Source organism: Orussus abietinus, unplaced genomic scaffold (genome assembly GCF_000612105.2).
Source record: "Orussus abietinus isolate OABI.00-Male unplaced genomic scaffold, Oabi_2.0 scaffold84, whole genome shotgun sequence".
NCBI lineage: Eukaryota > Metazoa > Arthropoda > Insecta > Hymenoptera > Orussidae > Orussus > Orussus abietinus.
In genome coordinates, this window is record NW_019394591.1 from 328396 (window position 1) to 344894 (window position 16499).

A 16499-nucleotide genomic window follows, 5' to 3' on the forward strand; every position below is an offset into this window, starting at 1 on the left:
GAAAGTGAGTCCGCTACTTGATCCACATTTCGGTCGATAAAGGGCGTAGGTTTGTCGATGAGAGGTCGGTCTTGCGAATCGCAGTTGCGAGCGTAGGATCGTCCTCACAAAACGGATCGAAGACTTTTTGTACCTGCAAGCAGAAGACACAAAATGACTTAGATCTCAAATGTCATTGTTCTCCCCTTCGGGTCGGTGACCGCCGATCGCAGTCCATATGCCCTTAAAATGGGCAAATTCTTGGGGCTGGAGACTGCTGGCAAAAATCCACTTCCGTCTTCTTCACAGTGGATATCAGAGGGGAAAGACGAGCGGCAGTGGTGTCCGCGGGTGCGTGGCTCAGAGAAGCTTTCTTGGCTCATATTTCGCTATGCCACGTCCCGACCTAACCCAATAGCATCTTAGGCTACATCTGCATTCATCGTTGTAACTGCTTTTGAAACAAAACATCAGTTACCGTTGAATACACAGACAGTGCAATAATTGATCAGATTTTAAGCGATGGAAATATTTCTGGTCGCTTACTGCAGGCTGGTCGTCCCTCCTGTGTCGCAGGGTATGGATGTGATACCGGTGGAACGCAGGTTTGCTTTGCGTAATTAGCAGGACTTATTGGGACGATACTGAACCGAACATCGAGACGTTTACCGAAATACAAGGTACACGTGTTGTACCCGAACAGGCCGGTAGGGAGGTTCCGTAGACCGTTATTGTGGCGCCACTGTTCGTCTGGCCTCGCGCCTCTCTATCCGTTCCCCACTTCGCTGAGTTGGACTAGGTTGGGGAAACTATTCCCTACAAAACTATTAAAAGTCACGAATGCAGGAAATTTGAATGTTACTTCGATGTCTTCATAATTTTTCTATACCGAAATAACATACGAAGTATTCAATTTTGTATAATTCGCATTGTAAAGTGCAAAATAGCCGGATAAATATAAATGTCGGTAACATGGTACGCAGTTTCAGAAAGTCTAACATAATTCCTTCTTACTGACGTCGATTAAAATTCTTGGTGCTTCTCACATCATCTTAATGACGCGACGTTACATTCTCGAGATGTTTAAATTAACCTTCCCTTTACATTATGGACAACATTTACGATGAAAGTGGAAATTATTGAGGCCGTACTATTATGGCTAGTTATTTTTTTTAACAGCTGTCCACAATTTTGGACAAGATGGTCCACATCGATTGCGGTTAACTATTGGCGAAGTCGTTCAGTTATTAGAAGAGTGCGATGATTGGTACTATGGAAGCAGTAAATACAAAGGAGAGTATGGGATTTTTCCGAAATCCTACGTTCGTGTTCTACCCCTGAACAGAAACACGGAAGCTTTAACGTATGAAATAACCAATGTACTGAGAGAATGGGGCCATCATTGGAAGCACTTATACGTGGTCAGTATACTGAACATTTATATAACATGTACACATTGTTTAGGAACATTGAGCGGATATTTCGTCAAATGGCACGTACAATAATTGCGTAATGAAACGTTTCCGTACGAAAAGATTTAATCACAAACTTCTTTAAATTGTTTCTAACTTAAGATGTAAAAGGGGAATCTGAGGAGGCAATCGTTTAGGAAATTTGTCTCCGAACTGAATGTACCGAATCGGTTCAAATGTTAATTATGAACACTTAACGATATATTTAGCCAATGAGCCGCTGCTGCCTCCTTCGTGGAGCTACAAAGAAACGTAATATCCGATTAGGTAAATGTAAGTCATCTCTTCGGGGAGCGCACACGTTAAACTAAAATCGCTACTTTTTCTATCGTGTAAGTTACAATTATCAATTCGAACCGTATCAAATCCGTCTCGCTTTATAGTAAGTCGCTCGTAGTAAGTTACAATAGTCTGCGGGCCCGCAATCGGAGCTGAGATCTGCCCTGGAGTTCGTCCCAATACAAAAGCATGATCGGTACCCCGAAGTTTCCCTGTTTTATAGTGTTAGGACGTCCCTATATCTGCATCGCGGTTCCTCTCGCGTTTGGAAAGCGCGACTTCGCCGTCGCCTCCTTGTGGCCGTTCGTGTAACTAACTGGCACGTCGGGTCGTCCGTGCCTTGGCGCTGCGTCGAGCGACGTGTCTCATAACAAGTATCAGAACTTTTCCACATTCACATTTTACAGTTTGACACAATTCGGTACACCTAGTTCGGAGAAATGTTCCCTAAATGGGACCTCTTTGATGCCACTTTTACATCACATGAACTATCTAAAAATAAAAGATAAATAATGATTACTAAAGAGATAAAACTTGTACTGGGTTGCGGTAAATAAGATATTCAATGGAATAAAACAGAAATAGGGTTTAAAGGAATTCTCTATTGTTTTGTACATGTAATAATGAATCTTGTCCACTCTGAATAAAAGATTGTTTAACTATAAAGTAGGGTAATGTTTGCAGACACACTCGAAGCATTTCTTGCCCATTCAACAAGAAATCTTGGAACTGATAGAATACAGAAGTAAAATCCTAAGCGGAACGTTGACGGTCGATGAATTGAAAGATGTGAAGAGGTTGGCAACTGCCAGAATAGATACTGGAAATCAACTTTTAGGTTTGGATATGGTGGTTCGTGACGAACAGGGAAATATATTAAATCCCGAGGAAACGAGTGCCGTTCAACTTTACCATTATCACGAGACAGGGGCCGAAAGAATAAGAAAGGCAACAACGGAAACCAGAAGGAAGCACAATAAGCCCAGAACGCCTATATACTCGCATATATTTTTCATCAGCGTAAGAAATTTTGTCTGCAAAATGGCCGAAGATGTGGAACTGCTGCTAACCCTGTACGACGGCAAAGAAATGAAAGCGATCACTGAGAACTACGTTGTATTTTGGAGCAAGGAGGGCCTTGCCAAAGACATCGATCAGTTGCATAATTTGAGGGTGTTGTTCACCGACCTTGGATCTAGGGATCTGTCCAGAGATAAAGTATATTTAGTATGCTTTGCCATTAGGGTTGGAGGCATGGACGCGAAAGAGGTCGATCACAGAAGATCGAGCATTGTACAGAATAATCAAAAGCCCAAAAATGTTGACGACATGCGGAGGCCATTCGGCGTCGCCGCGATGGACATTACGTTGTATATTACAGGGAAACTAGAGGGCGATGTTGAGCATCATCATTTCATTCCGTTTTTGCAGTAAGTACTATTTGGTATAATCAGTAACTGAAATTAAGTACATCAAGATTTCGCTCAATGAAAACGCTCTTAACTATTCGGAACTAAGTAAGTTGTCAGTCTTGCAGAAGATATTATTTTAGGACTATGTTAACGTTAAAGTTTTTCAATGCCCAATGTTGCAATGGACTGTCTACGACGGAGGTTAGATACCGTTTTAAAACAGTACATCTCTAATATAGGGAAATTCTGAATTTGTACCATCGTTATTTATGCTACAACTCGTAAAAACATGTCAATATAATAGGAATTTGCAAACATCGCGATCCCGGGATACCACAGTTTAATGTTTTATTGTGAACTTTATTTACAGTTTGCCATAAGAATTACGACATAAATAATTCCAATTGACATGATTTATATCTTTACAACCTTATCGTACGTGCAGAAATATATAATTGTAACCATTATGTTACCATTGCTCGCGTCTAAAACTATCGTTAGAACTATAAAAACAATTATTGCAGATATCATTCCAATTGTTTGTCCTTTTAGCCATTGCGGTAATTCAGTTGTACATTTTACATTTTGATTACTTGAGTAGTTTTGACCATTACTTGGTTATTTTTAAACGATATTACTTTAACCGAGCTTTTTTCGAGGTCGGGTAAGTTTTTGTATTCTCAGGGTATTTAATAGGCTTTTTCCGCAAAGATCGAGGGATGTTTTGTTGGTTTAGTTTTGTTTGGATTCAGATGCTGTGAGAAGGAGAGTCTGGATGGAACGTTACGCAGAATTATTTCCCAAAAGGAAACAAACAGCCAGAAAAGTAATAGTGGGAATTGCGGAAACGTTGCTGGAGGTCAGGGCTTGTGGGCTAGCTTGAAACTACTTATGGGTGATACTAAACAAGTGTGTATCTTAAGAGAACGGGAACTGCTACCCTTTAACATTTCATTAGTGTTGTTGTAAGCTATTACTATTATAGGTACGTGAAGAATATCCGCATTTAGTACTAGGTAATGTGGCTATCGCACGTAAAATGGGATTTCCAGAAGTAATTTTACCAGGAGATGTGAGGAACGATCTATATCTTACGTTGATATCTGGAGAGTTCAGCAAAGGATCTAAATCTACCGATAAAAATGTTGAAGTAACGGTTAGTATGTACAGCCGTGCGCTATGATATATGTATAATGATTAATTATAATTTTTAAGTAATAAGCTTCATAAATAATTTTCTACAGGTAGGTGCTTTTAATTTGGGAGTGAACTTTGAAAAATGAGCATTATCAAATATTTCTTGAATACGCCCCGGGGTGGTTCAGTATCTAAAACCGAGAGGGTAATTACCCTCGTATGTACATGTACATACATGTTTAGCGTATTTGATAGGTAGCGATACAATATATTCTAAATAGGAAAAAAGTACATGTAGAAATTATACGCATTGTTAATGCGAGACTTTGTCATCGCTAGGTTCTGACTTTAGAGCAGCAAATTACCAGCAATCACCTCCGGTTGGTCTACCTGGCCTCGACTTTTCCGCGAGTTCTCATAGGGAATGTTCATATTCATACAAAGGGTATTAGGTATACACTATAAATGTGTAGTAACTTTCCAACACTTTATAATTATGTAGTGAATTTTTCTTGAACATTGAATTACTATTGCTATTGCCATTTCCGTGGTATTACATCTCGATGGGGCAAATTTATACTTCTTCACGACATTTGCAACTTTCTAAAAGTCAATTACTTAACAACTCTTATTTAAAAAGATCGTTGTGAATTTCGTCCTACATGTATTTCATTTATCATAATGAAGCCTACGGTGAAACATTTAATGAACGGACTTACTGTATCATTACACTTGAATATTTCATCTATTTCATGTCGAGTAGACTACAATAATGGCAGTGTATGATGTTTATTTCTTTATGTAGGTAAAAGTTTGCAACGAGCATGGGGTTCCAATACCAGGGATGATGACACTAGGTGGTGGAGCAGCCTTGATAGACGAATATCGTAGTGTTATATATTATCACGAAGATAAGCCAAGATGGTGCGAGACCTTTAAAATAGCCGTGCCAATAGAAGAGTTTAAACAGGCTCATCTGAAATTTACTTTCAAGCATCGTAGTTCAAATGAAGCCAAGGACAAATTCGAAAAACCGTTTGCTCTAAGTTATGTTAGATTGATGCAACGCAATGGAACAACGCTTCAGGACATTCAACACGAATTATTAGTTTATAAATTAGATCACAAAAAGTACGAAGAAAATGAAGCAACGTATTTGAGCTTACCCTCTACTCGAGGAGAACTGGTAAGATATCTCGTTGGGAATTGTAGAAAAAATGTTACCATTTTTACGTTTAGGCATGTAATTATGTGATGTCTATTTTTAGCTAGAGCTCCATGGTGAAAAGAAACCGTCAAGAGGTCCGCTGACTTTGAGTTCTAAAGATAATTTCTTAATAGTAACCAATATTTGCTCCACTAAATTGACGCAAAATGTGGACTTGTTAGGTTTATTAAATTGGGCATCATGTAAAACGGATTTAAAAGACTCTTTGGCAGCCTTAATGAAAGTTGACGGAGAGGAAATTGTGAAATTTTTACAAGTAAGTAGTTCCGCATTCTATGTGCCACCTTTTACTCATTATACGCGATTAAACGTATCCTTTTTTAGTTATTTGGGACGAGATTTCAAGTTTGAAAGTGAAATGAAAATTGCCGTGTTAAATGTGTCAAATTAGTTTTCATCGAAGCTATCACTCTCATAATATAACTATCACGATTAATTTTTCTTTTCAGGATGTCCTAGATGCTTTATTCAATATATTAATGTGTAATTCAGATAGCGATGTGTTCGATGACATGGTTTTCGAATGTTTATTGTATATAATTGGATTGGTGTCCGATAGAAAATACCAGCACTTTCAGCCAGTATTGGATTTGTACATATCAGAAAGCTTTTCGGCGACTTTGGCATATAAGAAATTGATCGTCGTTTTACGAAAACGCATAGTTAGCGCCTGTACGAATGATGTGCAAGAGCGAGACTTATTATTAAGAACTATGAAGAGTTTGCAATACTGTATGAGATTCATTGTCGAATCTCGATTATTGTTCACGGCGTAAGTGTTACATATAATTATATACCATTTCCGGTTTATTGCATACCGTGACATGATATTGTTATTTCATTATTTGCCTGGTTATGAACGGCAGATTGGATGAGGACGAAGAAGAATTTTCTCAGACTTTAACGGACCTACTCAGATCTATCGTTGATCTAATGAGTCACGAGACCGATGGAACTCTATTAGTGCAAGGAGCATGTCTTAAGTATTTACCGACAACGGTACCACATTTACTGCGAGTGTATAGTGGAAAACAACTGAGTACAATACTAACGGATTTATTAGTCACGCTACCCCCAGGAAGGTTAACTAAACAGAAAATGATGACAATAAACGACATTGTACACAGTCCACTTTTTTTAAATGTGGATTGTAGGGCAATACTTTTGCCAAGAATCGTTCTACTCGTTCGGAATCTTCTTGAAGCTAAAGAAGAGGTAAGTCTTGGATCAATTACATTCATTTATAGACGTATGCAATTTCTTACTGAAATGTTCAGTTCAGCATGACATTTATATACTGTCAAAGTGTCAGTAGCTTTATTGAATGATACCGTTAACTCCGATGCTAAGTATGAACTTCGATTGCTAAATATTGAGCTTTCTCGGGTTTATTTTTACGTTTTGTTTATTGTATATACGAAACCTTGTAAAATATTGTTACAATAATTGAACGCAGAAGCAATGTTTTACAACATTTGTTTTGGTTAAAAGCAATTTCTAATGTATGGCTTGTACCTGTTGGCTTATTGCGAACATACTGTAATATATTGTACACCATGAACACGCTTCTTTCCAGAATGTCTAATGTTAGTCTTCTAGCAGCGGCTAGGAGACTGTCAAAAAAGGTCAGTCAGTTGACAGTTGCCTTGCGTGGTTTACATATTAATTTGACACTAAACCTACCACCAGTAGGTAAATAGCTGTTTTTAAATGGTATTGGTAACGAGGGTATGCATTGTCGATAGATTTAGTGATAGTCAAACAGGAAGCGTGTTCACTAGCGGATATGAATATCTTCCTATCATGCACTGGTAATCCTATATCGTAGCAGGGAAGACATTTGTTTCCACCAGTATACAAAGGAAGCCGAAGACATCGTTATATTAATTATGCTCAAATTGAAGATCCTTCAACGGTACATTGCCATACATTGCTTTGTATCGATGAGCATTACTAATGGAATAATAGTGATATTTTGCATGCTAACGAATGCATGGCAGTATTGTCAATTTTGTTAATTACGTAAGATATTGTTCAGTCAACGAGCACACCATTGCCCATCAACTGATTCAAAACGAATAATTACAAGATTGTTTTGACCCACGGGATAATATTTACAGTAAAGTAATATTTTTCTTTAAATAGAGTATATTCATAAAACTCAATTAAAAATACTTAAAGCGACGTAAGAGTGACATTTGAGAGATGAATCGTTCATGTAACTTTTCTGCAAACTTGATGTATTGATTCGTTTAAAATTTTACCCCATACAGGTGGAAGCCCTAAGAACATCCCGATGTCCATGAAATTTCATTTTTGTATACATATTTTTAAAAATGTTTAACAAAATTAAAAAAATTGACATTTCATGGGTATCGGGACCTAGGTTCTCCATGCCCACGTGGTAGAGTTTGAAACAATTCAGGACATCCAGCTCGTATTCGTATGGGAAGGGCCCGACAGGTTCGGTACTGCGGTTGCTAACCACGGAAATAACTTGCTATTAACGATAAAGCGATATGGCGCGGATCCGTAGTCGAGTGGTCCCCATGATGGCCATGATGGTAATGGCCAGTTCGCTTTGGGACGTTTCGTGTTCCCGGCTTCCGAGACGCGGCTATTTGCAATGCGTACCGCTGAATTTTTCTAACATTAACGTCACTTGCATCGTTGCAGCTGCACCGGGAGCCAATTTACTCACATGGTTGCAGACTTAGTTACGCGTAATTATTGACATGGTATCGTGTCCAATTGATTTTGTTACACGTTGCAGTATGTAACCGGTAACTATCTAACGACCTGATTAAAAATTCGGCTTCGCCTTCGAAATCTGCAGTCGAGCGACAACAAGAATGTCTTAAATGTATACGTGACGGAAAGGAACAGGAACAATTTAATCAGTTTCTTATAAATGCCTCATGTTCTTCGAGCACGACAGATCAAGAAAAAGATGGTCTTTCTACGTACGAAATCGGAAACTACGGATTCAACTGAAGAGAAGAAACGTAAATCAGCCGAACGTGTTAGAAAATTTCAAAAAGGAAAATAAAATTGCGGAATCGATTGAAGATACAGGGAATTTAAAAAGAAAAGAATACTCGTACATTCTTTCCCTCGTGGGAAAGACGTGGGCCCATGTGGATTGTACGGGCTAAAGACGCCATAAGACATATTCATGGGCCCATGTCTTTCCCACGAAGGAAAGAATGTTCGCGTCTGACCGACCCCCATTTCCATTAGTTCTCTGAAATGCAAAAGTGACTTTTTTATAAAAAGAAATAATTTATTTATCATGGTAGCGCGCAAGTGCCCTGTGACCCGGGCGCGGACCCGATTGCGCAAGGAAGTGGGACTTGACCTATTGGCTTACCGAGATCACGATCGATGTTCAGGATCCATCGCTGAACTAGCTTGCGTTTCGTCCGTGAGAATCTCCGGATGAAGTCGTGAACAGAATCCAGAGGCGAGCCCCGGTAGTGTACCCCCGCAGTTACCCAGCAGACCTAGAGAACGGCCGGAGTTGTGAGGTTTAGCCTTAGATCATATTAAGAAATTCGGTAGAGTTTCGCGCCGAATGTATATCTAGACCTCGCATTGGATCTCCCATTCTCAATTTTTTAGTAACCGGAATGGTTTTAACTGCGTGGATTAGCGGTCGACTTACGTGGTACGTTCGAAGGGGTAAACCTTCCATTGCAATGCGAGATCTAAATATCTAAGGTCTAAGGGTATAGCGGCGAGTTTCGCAGGGTAAAGGGCCCATCTCGTATTTCTAAGGGATGCGGCGGAGACCACGGGTGAAGATGTTCGGTTCCGGAGTCGAGACCGGCCAATCCGAGAATCGTCCACGTGGGCTGCCTCCCGGGCCCCCGAAACATTACAAGGGGCCGGTGTCCGAGACAGGACGAGCTCGGAGCTCCCTCTCGCTCTCTCGTGCTTTATCCTGGCCCTCTCCGTGGTTCCGAGATGGCCGCAATTAGAGCCGTTTGGGGTCGTGTCGCGAATAGTGAGCACCTCCTCCTCGCAAATCCACCTAACGTAGAATGGTACGTAAGCCTCCGTCTAGGGAAAATACATTAACTTTCTCTCTTCTCGCCGTGTAACGCTTGCGGGTTTATCCCTTATATTTCCACGGATTGTCTTTGAGCTCGAAAGGGTCCACGGACCCGTTACGATACCGTGTATCAGGAAATCGCGTACGAATAGGGTTAATCGATTTCCCAAAATCCAGATGTATTTCACCAAGTTATTTTCGATGCCTTTCTTCGGCATCGTCAGTGTTTTTTTTACCTTTCCGATTCCGGACCTACCCCAATTTAAAATCGCGGCCACCACCTCTACCGTGCCGTGCCATGCCGGGCCATGCCGGGCCAAGAGGCCCTCACGGAATTGAGTAGCCGGTTGGGCACACCCTTACGTCCTTTTGCCTGGAATTGGTTGCTTGGTGCTCGGGCAGCCGGAATCGCGGAGCTGCACGGTGCGCGCGCGCATCAACGCTTCGAAATTAAAGCGGTGCTTAGAGTAGGCCATACCTTAGATCTGACCCCTGTCCTTATCGCGGCTAGGGCATGCGCTAATTCGTCGGCCGAGAAATCGAAACCCTGTCGCAAACTCTTTGCTGGAATTATTTTTCAAAGGAATTTTCTTATCGATAAATTGTTTCTCGATGAAAAGTTTTACATGAATTGACTTTTCGATAAATAGTTTTTTGGTCAAATGTAATTGCCTTTCTATCGTATCTATATTCTATTATGGGCAATGATGTAACGGCTAATGACGGTCTGTATCTTGGTTAGGCATTTTTATATCTTCAGCATGTACTGGACTACATTAACATTTGTAATGGTAGTAGTTACGCAAGAAAGTAAGTAAGTTATCATTGGAAATTACTGTTTTATTTTACTAACAACGGGTTTTTGTTTTTGTATTTGGCTTGGTTTTGGTAATTGGCGTGTAAAAGGGACTGTCAGGCACGCCTGGAAAAAGCGTGGCGAAGGTAGCCAGGTTGCTCGGCGAAAATCGTCACCGACTGAACCAACATCGGGGATATTCCGAAGAGGTAAATTATAAAATACTTGGTAAAATACCCTACAATTTAAAAAGTCTTTTGAGCAGATTCGCTTCCGTTGCATCTAGCGAGAATGATGATTATTCTTCATGAGCTAACAAATTACATGCAATATTAAAACACGTATATACCGTTCTATACGCCGTAAACGTATTGAATGAATTTTAATCAGGGTAAAATCACAACCTGATATTATATTTTACGAAGCATTATGTGAGCATCTCGGTTACAAACGGGTGGGTTGTTTTTAAACAATAGGTCAATCGCTTGACAAATTTTCTCTGGACAGATTTACCAATGGCCGACCAAATGTTTGTAATGTTTTTCCAGTTTGTGATAACCTTGACGGGATATATAAATTTGACGACGGTGATTTTAAACGCCTTTTTCCTGTTGACTGATAAACAAAATAAGCAAATTACATTTACTTTTATATGATTGTGGCTACTGTGAAAATTATTTTAAAAAGTTCTTCGTAGTTATTTAAATTTCAGACACGTTCAAATACATGCATGCACGCGCACGCACACACATTGAAATAATGAGTGTTTTTTAATGAGAAAAATAAATCTTAACTTTTATTCCATTGAGATATTTCAATATTGATCACTTTCTTTCGTTAGGTAAAAAAGTTTATCATTGATGCTTTGTGATTTTCGATATTTTGTTATAAAAAAACTCTGAGTGATGACCGACAAAAAGATGCTTGATGTTTAATCGAGAATGTTATCTAATTTATATTACATGATTTTCACCATCATCGGTGCCTCATAGCAAGGTAAATAATGTCGAAGGAAAGAGATCCTTCGCTTCCTCGATTAAATATATCTGAGTTCTTATTACGGTAACAAAGGAATCGGGTAAAAATAATGATGAAAATCCATATATGTACAAACCGTAAATATTGAAGCCTAAGTCAGAAACGAATAATCGATGAATATTGACTCAATGGCAATGTATCGATTACTCGTCATTAACAGAGTTGTTTTAGGAAATATATAACTTTCTTGCATCGTCAGATGTGGTTTTAAAAACGTTTAGGAGCGATTTGAAGGAAGCCATTATATTCATCATCGATGGGGCTTCCATGATTTCGAATATTGCACTAATGTACATACGTCTTCGGTTAAGCGAAATGTTTGACACAATTGATTTCGATAATGGTTGGTTCGGTGGAAAGTATATTCTTCTATTTGGAGATTTACTTCTTCCTCCTATATATAAAATACCGGCATTTGTACCCGTACAATAAAGACCAAGCTAAACAAGGTTCCTTCTCCAAGAAGCGATTAATCTATAGACTACTTTGTTCAGATATAATGCATTAATAATCAGCATGCGCCAACAAAATGATATTAGTTTCGTGATTTACTTTCGCGACTCCGCACCGGTATCGTAACGGATAATCATTCAAAAACTTCGGAATCTACACGAATCAATTTCAAGTCATGAACTGCTGGATTTGGATTAACGGAACTTACGTACTCGGATTAGTTGTCTTCTGATGCTGTTTTCTCACTGTTCAACCGGTAAACGTGCGAGGTTTTAAACACTGCAATGTTGCAACAAATATCGACGGAAGAAGTATTACTAATTGCTCAAGATGGCGGCAAGGGACGGCTGATTGTTCTGCTTATTTTTAAAAAAGAGATGCTGTTTTCTCACTGTTCAACCGGTAAACGTGCGAGGTTTTAAACACTGCAATGTTGCAACAAATATCGACGGAAGAAGTATTACTAATTGCTCAAGATGGCGGCAAGGGACGGCTGATTGTTCTGCTTATTTTTAAAAAAGAGATTTCCACGATATTAACCAAAAATGATGAAAATAATTCCCTAACAGCAGGCTTTTCTAAAATTATAGTTATTGAATTAAAAGCGGAGGTTATGATTTGAAGAAACATTGATGTTACTTTATGTTGTTAACGGCACAATTGGTCAGGTGACTTTGATTCATCGGTCCCCTGATGGCGCGGATGTTGATTGGATTAAACTGATGTTTATCCGACACAAAAAGTGTCTTCGAATCGACCGATTTGAGGGGGGTGTCACTTCATGATATGAAGGATTCTTCTATATCTGAAAGGTTAAATCGTTCGTGAAAGTATTTTCATGATTGGGTGTACCGATTTGTTTTAAATTTTACCCCGTAAATGTGGAGGTCCTAAGGTATGTCCTGGAACTCATGAAATTGCATTTTTTTTATAAAAAATTTATTTTGGACTCGGACCATCATGGCGTGGCCCATGCATGTTTTCGAATACCGTCACCAACGATTGCAAGAGAATGCTGTCTTGTTCCGTGGATAACACATGTTTTTAAAACAAAAATTGAGTTGCAGCTAAACGTCACAAATGGCGGCGTTGGCCCATTGGAGTATAAAAAGAAGTGGTCACGATTGATATGTATAGTATAATGCAACTTGTTTAACGTTTATTACTCAATATTACTTACAATGATTTCCTGAAGAATATAAGTTTAATTAATGCATCCAAAACCAGTATTTCGTTTAAGTATGCCTTACGTTATGAACCAGGCCTTTAATGTTTATACTCTTCAGAATTACTTTTTCCGAAGGAATTTAAATTTAATTTCTGCAAAGATTCGGAGTTGATGGGAATTTTTTTAGATGCTTTCGGTTAGCTCATGACAGAATATCATTTTATATGCTTACTGCAAAAAATAGAATCTGTGTAAAAAACGCTTTTAATGTTAAGTCTCTAACACATAATTAATTAAGATAATCCTTCGTAGAAATATCGGAAAATACATTTTAAATATTAATAATTTTTCTGTGGATACTTCACCTTTGCATCATCGAGCTTCTGTTGCTATGAACGTGTAAAAAAGTATAATTAAGCAACGAAATGTAAATCTGTAAATACTTTGACCATATATCCCATACCAGTGGAACAAGGTTTATAACATAAATGTCATAACTCATTGTAACAAATTCAGAAACGTTCATTCAACCCATATAGAAAATTATAGTTTTAGGCCACCATCACCGAAAATCTGAAATTTGTGATCATTAAAACGGAATTAGTTGACGTTAAACGTCACACGTGTTGAATCATGGCTTTTTTGTTTAAGTATTGCTGCATATAACATAATTTAACAAGGATATCTGATTTAACATTTCTAGGTGGAACTTTGCGTTAAAATCCTGTCGGATATTCTCAAATTGACATTTAGAAAGGACGTCGGCTGCACAGTTTCGGATGTGAAGGAAATCATGTTAACAGCACTCAGAACTGTCATACAGACTGTCATATCGATGGATAGAGAAAACCCTCTAGTAGGAAATTTAGTATCCGTGATGCTGGCAATATTCAGGTATGTGAGCCTTACGGCGTATGTGAAAGTATTTGAAGTTGCTTAGTTCTTTTTTGTTACAGATGAAATTTAATTACATTCTGTATTCAAAAATTCTTTTCTCAACCGATTAACAATGGATAGTATCAAAATAACATCCCATACTTTTTATATAATCATTTTTTACGAATATATGCAATGCATTAAGGGGATGTGAAAGTGGCATTTTAGGGGTCAATCGTTCGTGAAATTTTTCTCCGAATTGGGTGTACCAATTTTTCTCCAATTTTACCACGTGAATAAGGAGAGCCTAAGCTAGGTTCAGAAACTCGTGAAATTTCATTCGTTATTTGAACTGTTGAAAATATCTATAAAGAAATTATCTTACAATTGAAATTTCATGGGTTTCAAGACCTTCTTTATAGCCTTCATATTAACATTGTCAAGTTTGAAACGATTCGGTACACCCAGTTTGGAGAAAAGTTTCATAAACGATACCTCTTTGACGCCACTTTCACATCACCTTAAGAAAGACGTTCGGATATTTTTCCATTCCATAATGAATACGTGATCAAACTTTGCTCTATTATCCCAGCTTTCTGAGATTCTACGATCATAGCACAACCTTATCGAACGTACTCAGCAACTTTACTTTCACAATGATCGTATTCTTTGAATATACAAACCTTCTTAGCTGAGTATACAAAAAATGCCTTAAACCACTCCGATTTCTTTCAGACAAATGACCCAACAACACTACGAAATATACATTAATCATTTCGGTACGGAATTTGACTTGCTTGACTTCTTGATGGAGATTCTGTTAGTTTTCAAGGACCTTGTTTCTCGAAGTGTCTTCCCCAATGACTGGTGCGAAATGATCATGCTTCAAAACAGCGTTATTTTGAAGTCGCTCCGTTATTTCTCAGGGACTATCGTGGAACATTTCTTTTCGAATTTCGAACAACAAGCTTGGTCCAATTTCTTTCACGGTGCAATAGCCTTTTTAACGCAACCGGCACTTCAGTTGGAAACATTTAGTCCTGCGAAACGTAATCGGATCGTCGCGCGATACAGTGACATGCGCAGGTATTTAATCTTATATATTTACACAGTGGTTTAATATTATCGAATTATTTCAACAAATTGGATATGTGAACCTGTCTTTTCTAATTACATTTCTGATGGTGAGGCCATGTTCTCGTAAAACATTTATAACGAAATTAATTACGTTGCAATTCTAAATGGTCGATCCTCCTTGTGTGCAATTTTACTACATATCGTGATTTGTCCGCATTAACGATAAATATATCAGAATTATTATCCGATTAAATGATTTCCAAAAGAATTTTTTAGTTTGACTATTCGTGATGAATACTTTAAATAATATGAGACCAACAACTTATTGTCAACATTGTGTATATAATAGCAATAACGATAAAAATACATCCTTGTATGTATAAGCAAAGATGAGTGTTTGAAAGGGAGGAATGGCTCCCTGGCGCCCTCTACGCCCTTTACACCTCTGTAAAAATTGGAACTACTTTCAAAGGGACGAAATCTCTTCGTGTTCGATGCAACGGGGTATACGTGGGTGCCGCGTCGTAATCTCAATTATCCACGCATAATAACTTTATTTGGTATTCGTAGTCTTCTTTCCCAACCTACGTTGACCCTGATACTAAAAGCGAAAAGGCGATAACTTCATTCTATCGATACTGTGCCGTATTTGAAATCTGCAGACGCGTTTTTCTTTACCGATGGAAAACATTTCGCCCCTCTCAAAACAGTTTCACGGAGCTAGGGAGCCGTGCCTCCCTTTCGACAATGGCGTGAAACATCTCACTCGTCTCTGGTATAACATATTAACAAACTTTCGCTTTTCTAATTCACAGGGAAACTGCTTTCGAAATACGATCGATGTGGTTCAACTTAGGCCAATATAAAATCTTGTTTGTGCCTTCCTTAGTTGGTTCCATTTTGGAAATGGCTTTGATACCAGAAACGGAACTAAGAAAAGCTACCATTCCTATATTCTTTGACATGATGCAGTGCGAATTTTATAGCTCAAGAATCGCCGAAGGATATGGAGATACAAAGAGAGATCCTGCCTATATTAAAGCTAATTTCATTGATTACGAAAACGAGATGATTGCAAAGCTGGACATTTTGGTAAATTGTTTTAGTTTACAAATAAATATCGGCTCATTCCGGTGGAAACCTTGTTACAAATTATATAAAACAATTTAAAATTCATCGTTTCAAGAACTCTCAGTAGTATAATGTTTTTTTTAATCGTTAGGTCAAGTAAAACATAGAGGAATCATGTTAAGAGGATGCTGAACCTTCCTACTAATACCGGTTAAAAGACGATTTACAAGTTCACAAAAAAAGGGAATTTTTCTTTGAAAAAATGAAAAATGCTTTTCCAAAATAATAAATAACTAACAGATTAATGGAATTATCATGCAAATCATACTGAAATCAAGAAAAACAATTAACACTATTTCTACCACAATTTTGTGTATACCTATTTCGACCAAAGGTTTTGATGAGCTGGAGGAAAATGATACCGCTAAATAAATTTAACAATTATTATACGAAAACTCA

At 38.3% G+C, this 16499-nt stretch overlaps 1 protein-coding gene across 5 annotated transcripts in view; it reads left to right on the forward strand.

Moving 5' to 3' along the window:
- Window positions 1-16499, forward strand: part of LOC105704111 (dedicator of cytokinesis protein 1) — a 28348-nt gene that overhangs the window by 2650 nt on the left and 9199 nt on the right. For 4 of the 5 annotated variants that reach the window (XR_002762231.1, XR_002762232.1, XR_002762233.1 and 1 more), the window contains exons 2-13: window positions 1159-1400; window positions 2415-3160; window positions 3898-4051; window positions 4128-4298; window positions 5085-5465; window positions 5548-5763; window positions 5957-6279; window positions 6374-6722; window positions 10468-10566; window positions 13720-13910; window positions 14628-14978; window positions 15785-16061. Coding sequence is in view for 2 of the 5 variants with exons in the window: in XM_012433056.2 (XP_012288479.1) it covers window positions 1159-1400; window positions 2415-3160; window positions 3898-4051; window positions 4128-4298; window positions 5085-5465; window positions 5548-5763; window positions 5957-6279; window positions 6374-6722; window positions 10468-10566; window positions 13720-13910; window positions 14628-14978; window positions 15785-16061 (3500 nt within the window). In the remaining 3 variants the exon portion in view is untranslated. The remainder of the gene's footprint in view (window positions 1-1158; window positions 1401-2414; window positions 3161-3897; window positions 4052-4127; window positions 4299-5084; window positions 5466-5547; window positions 5764-5956; window positions 6280-6373; window positions 6723-10467; window positions 10567-13719; window positions 13911-14627; window positions 14979-15784; window positions 16062-16499) is intronic. The other variant, XM_023432796.1, reaches the window with a different exon arrangement.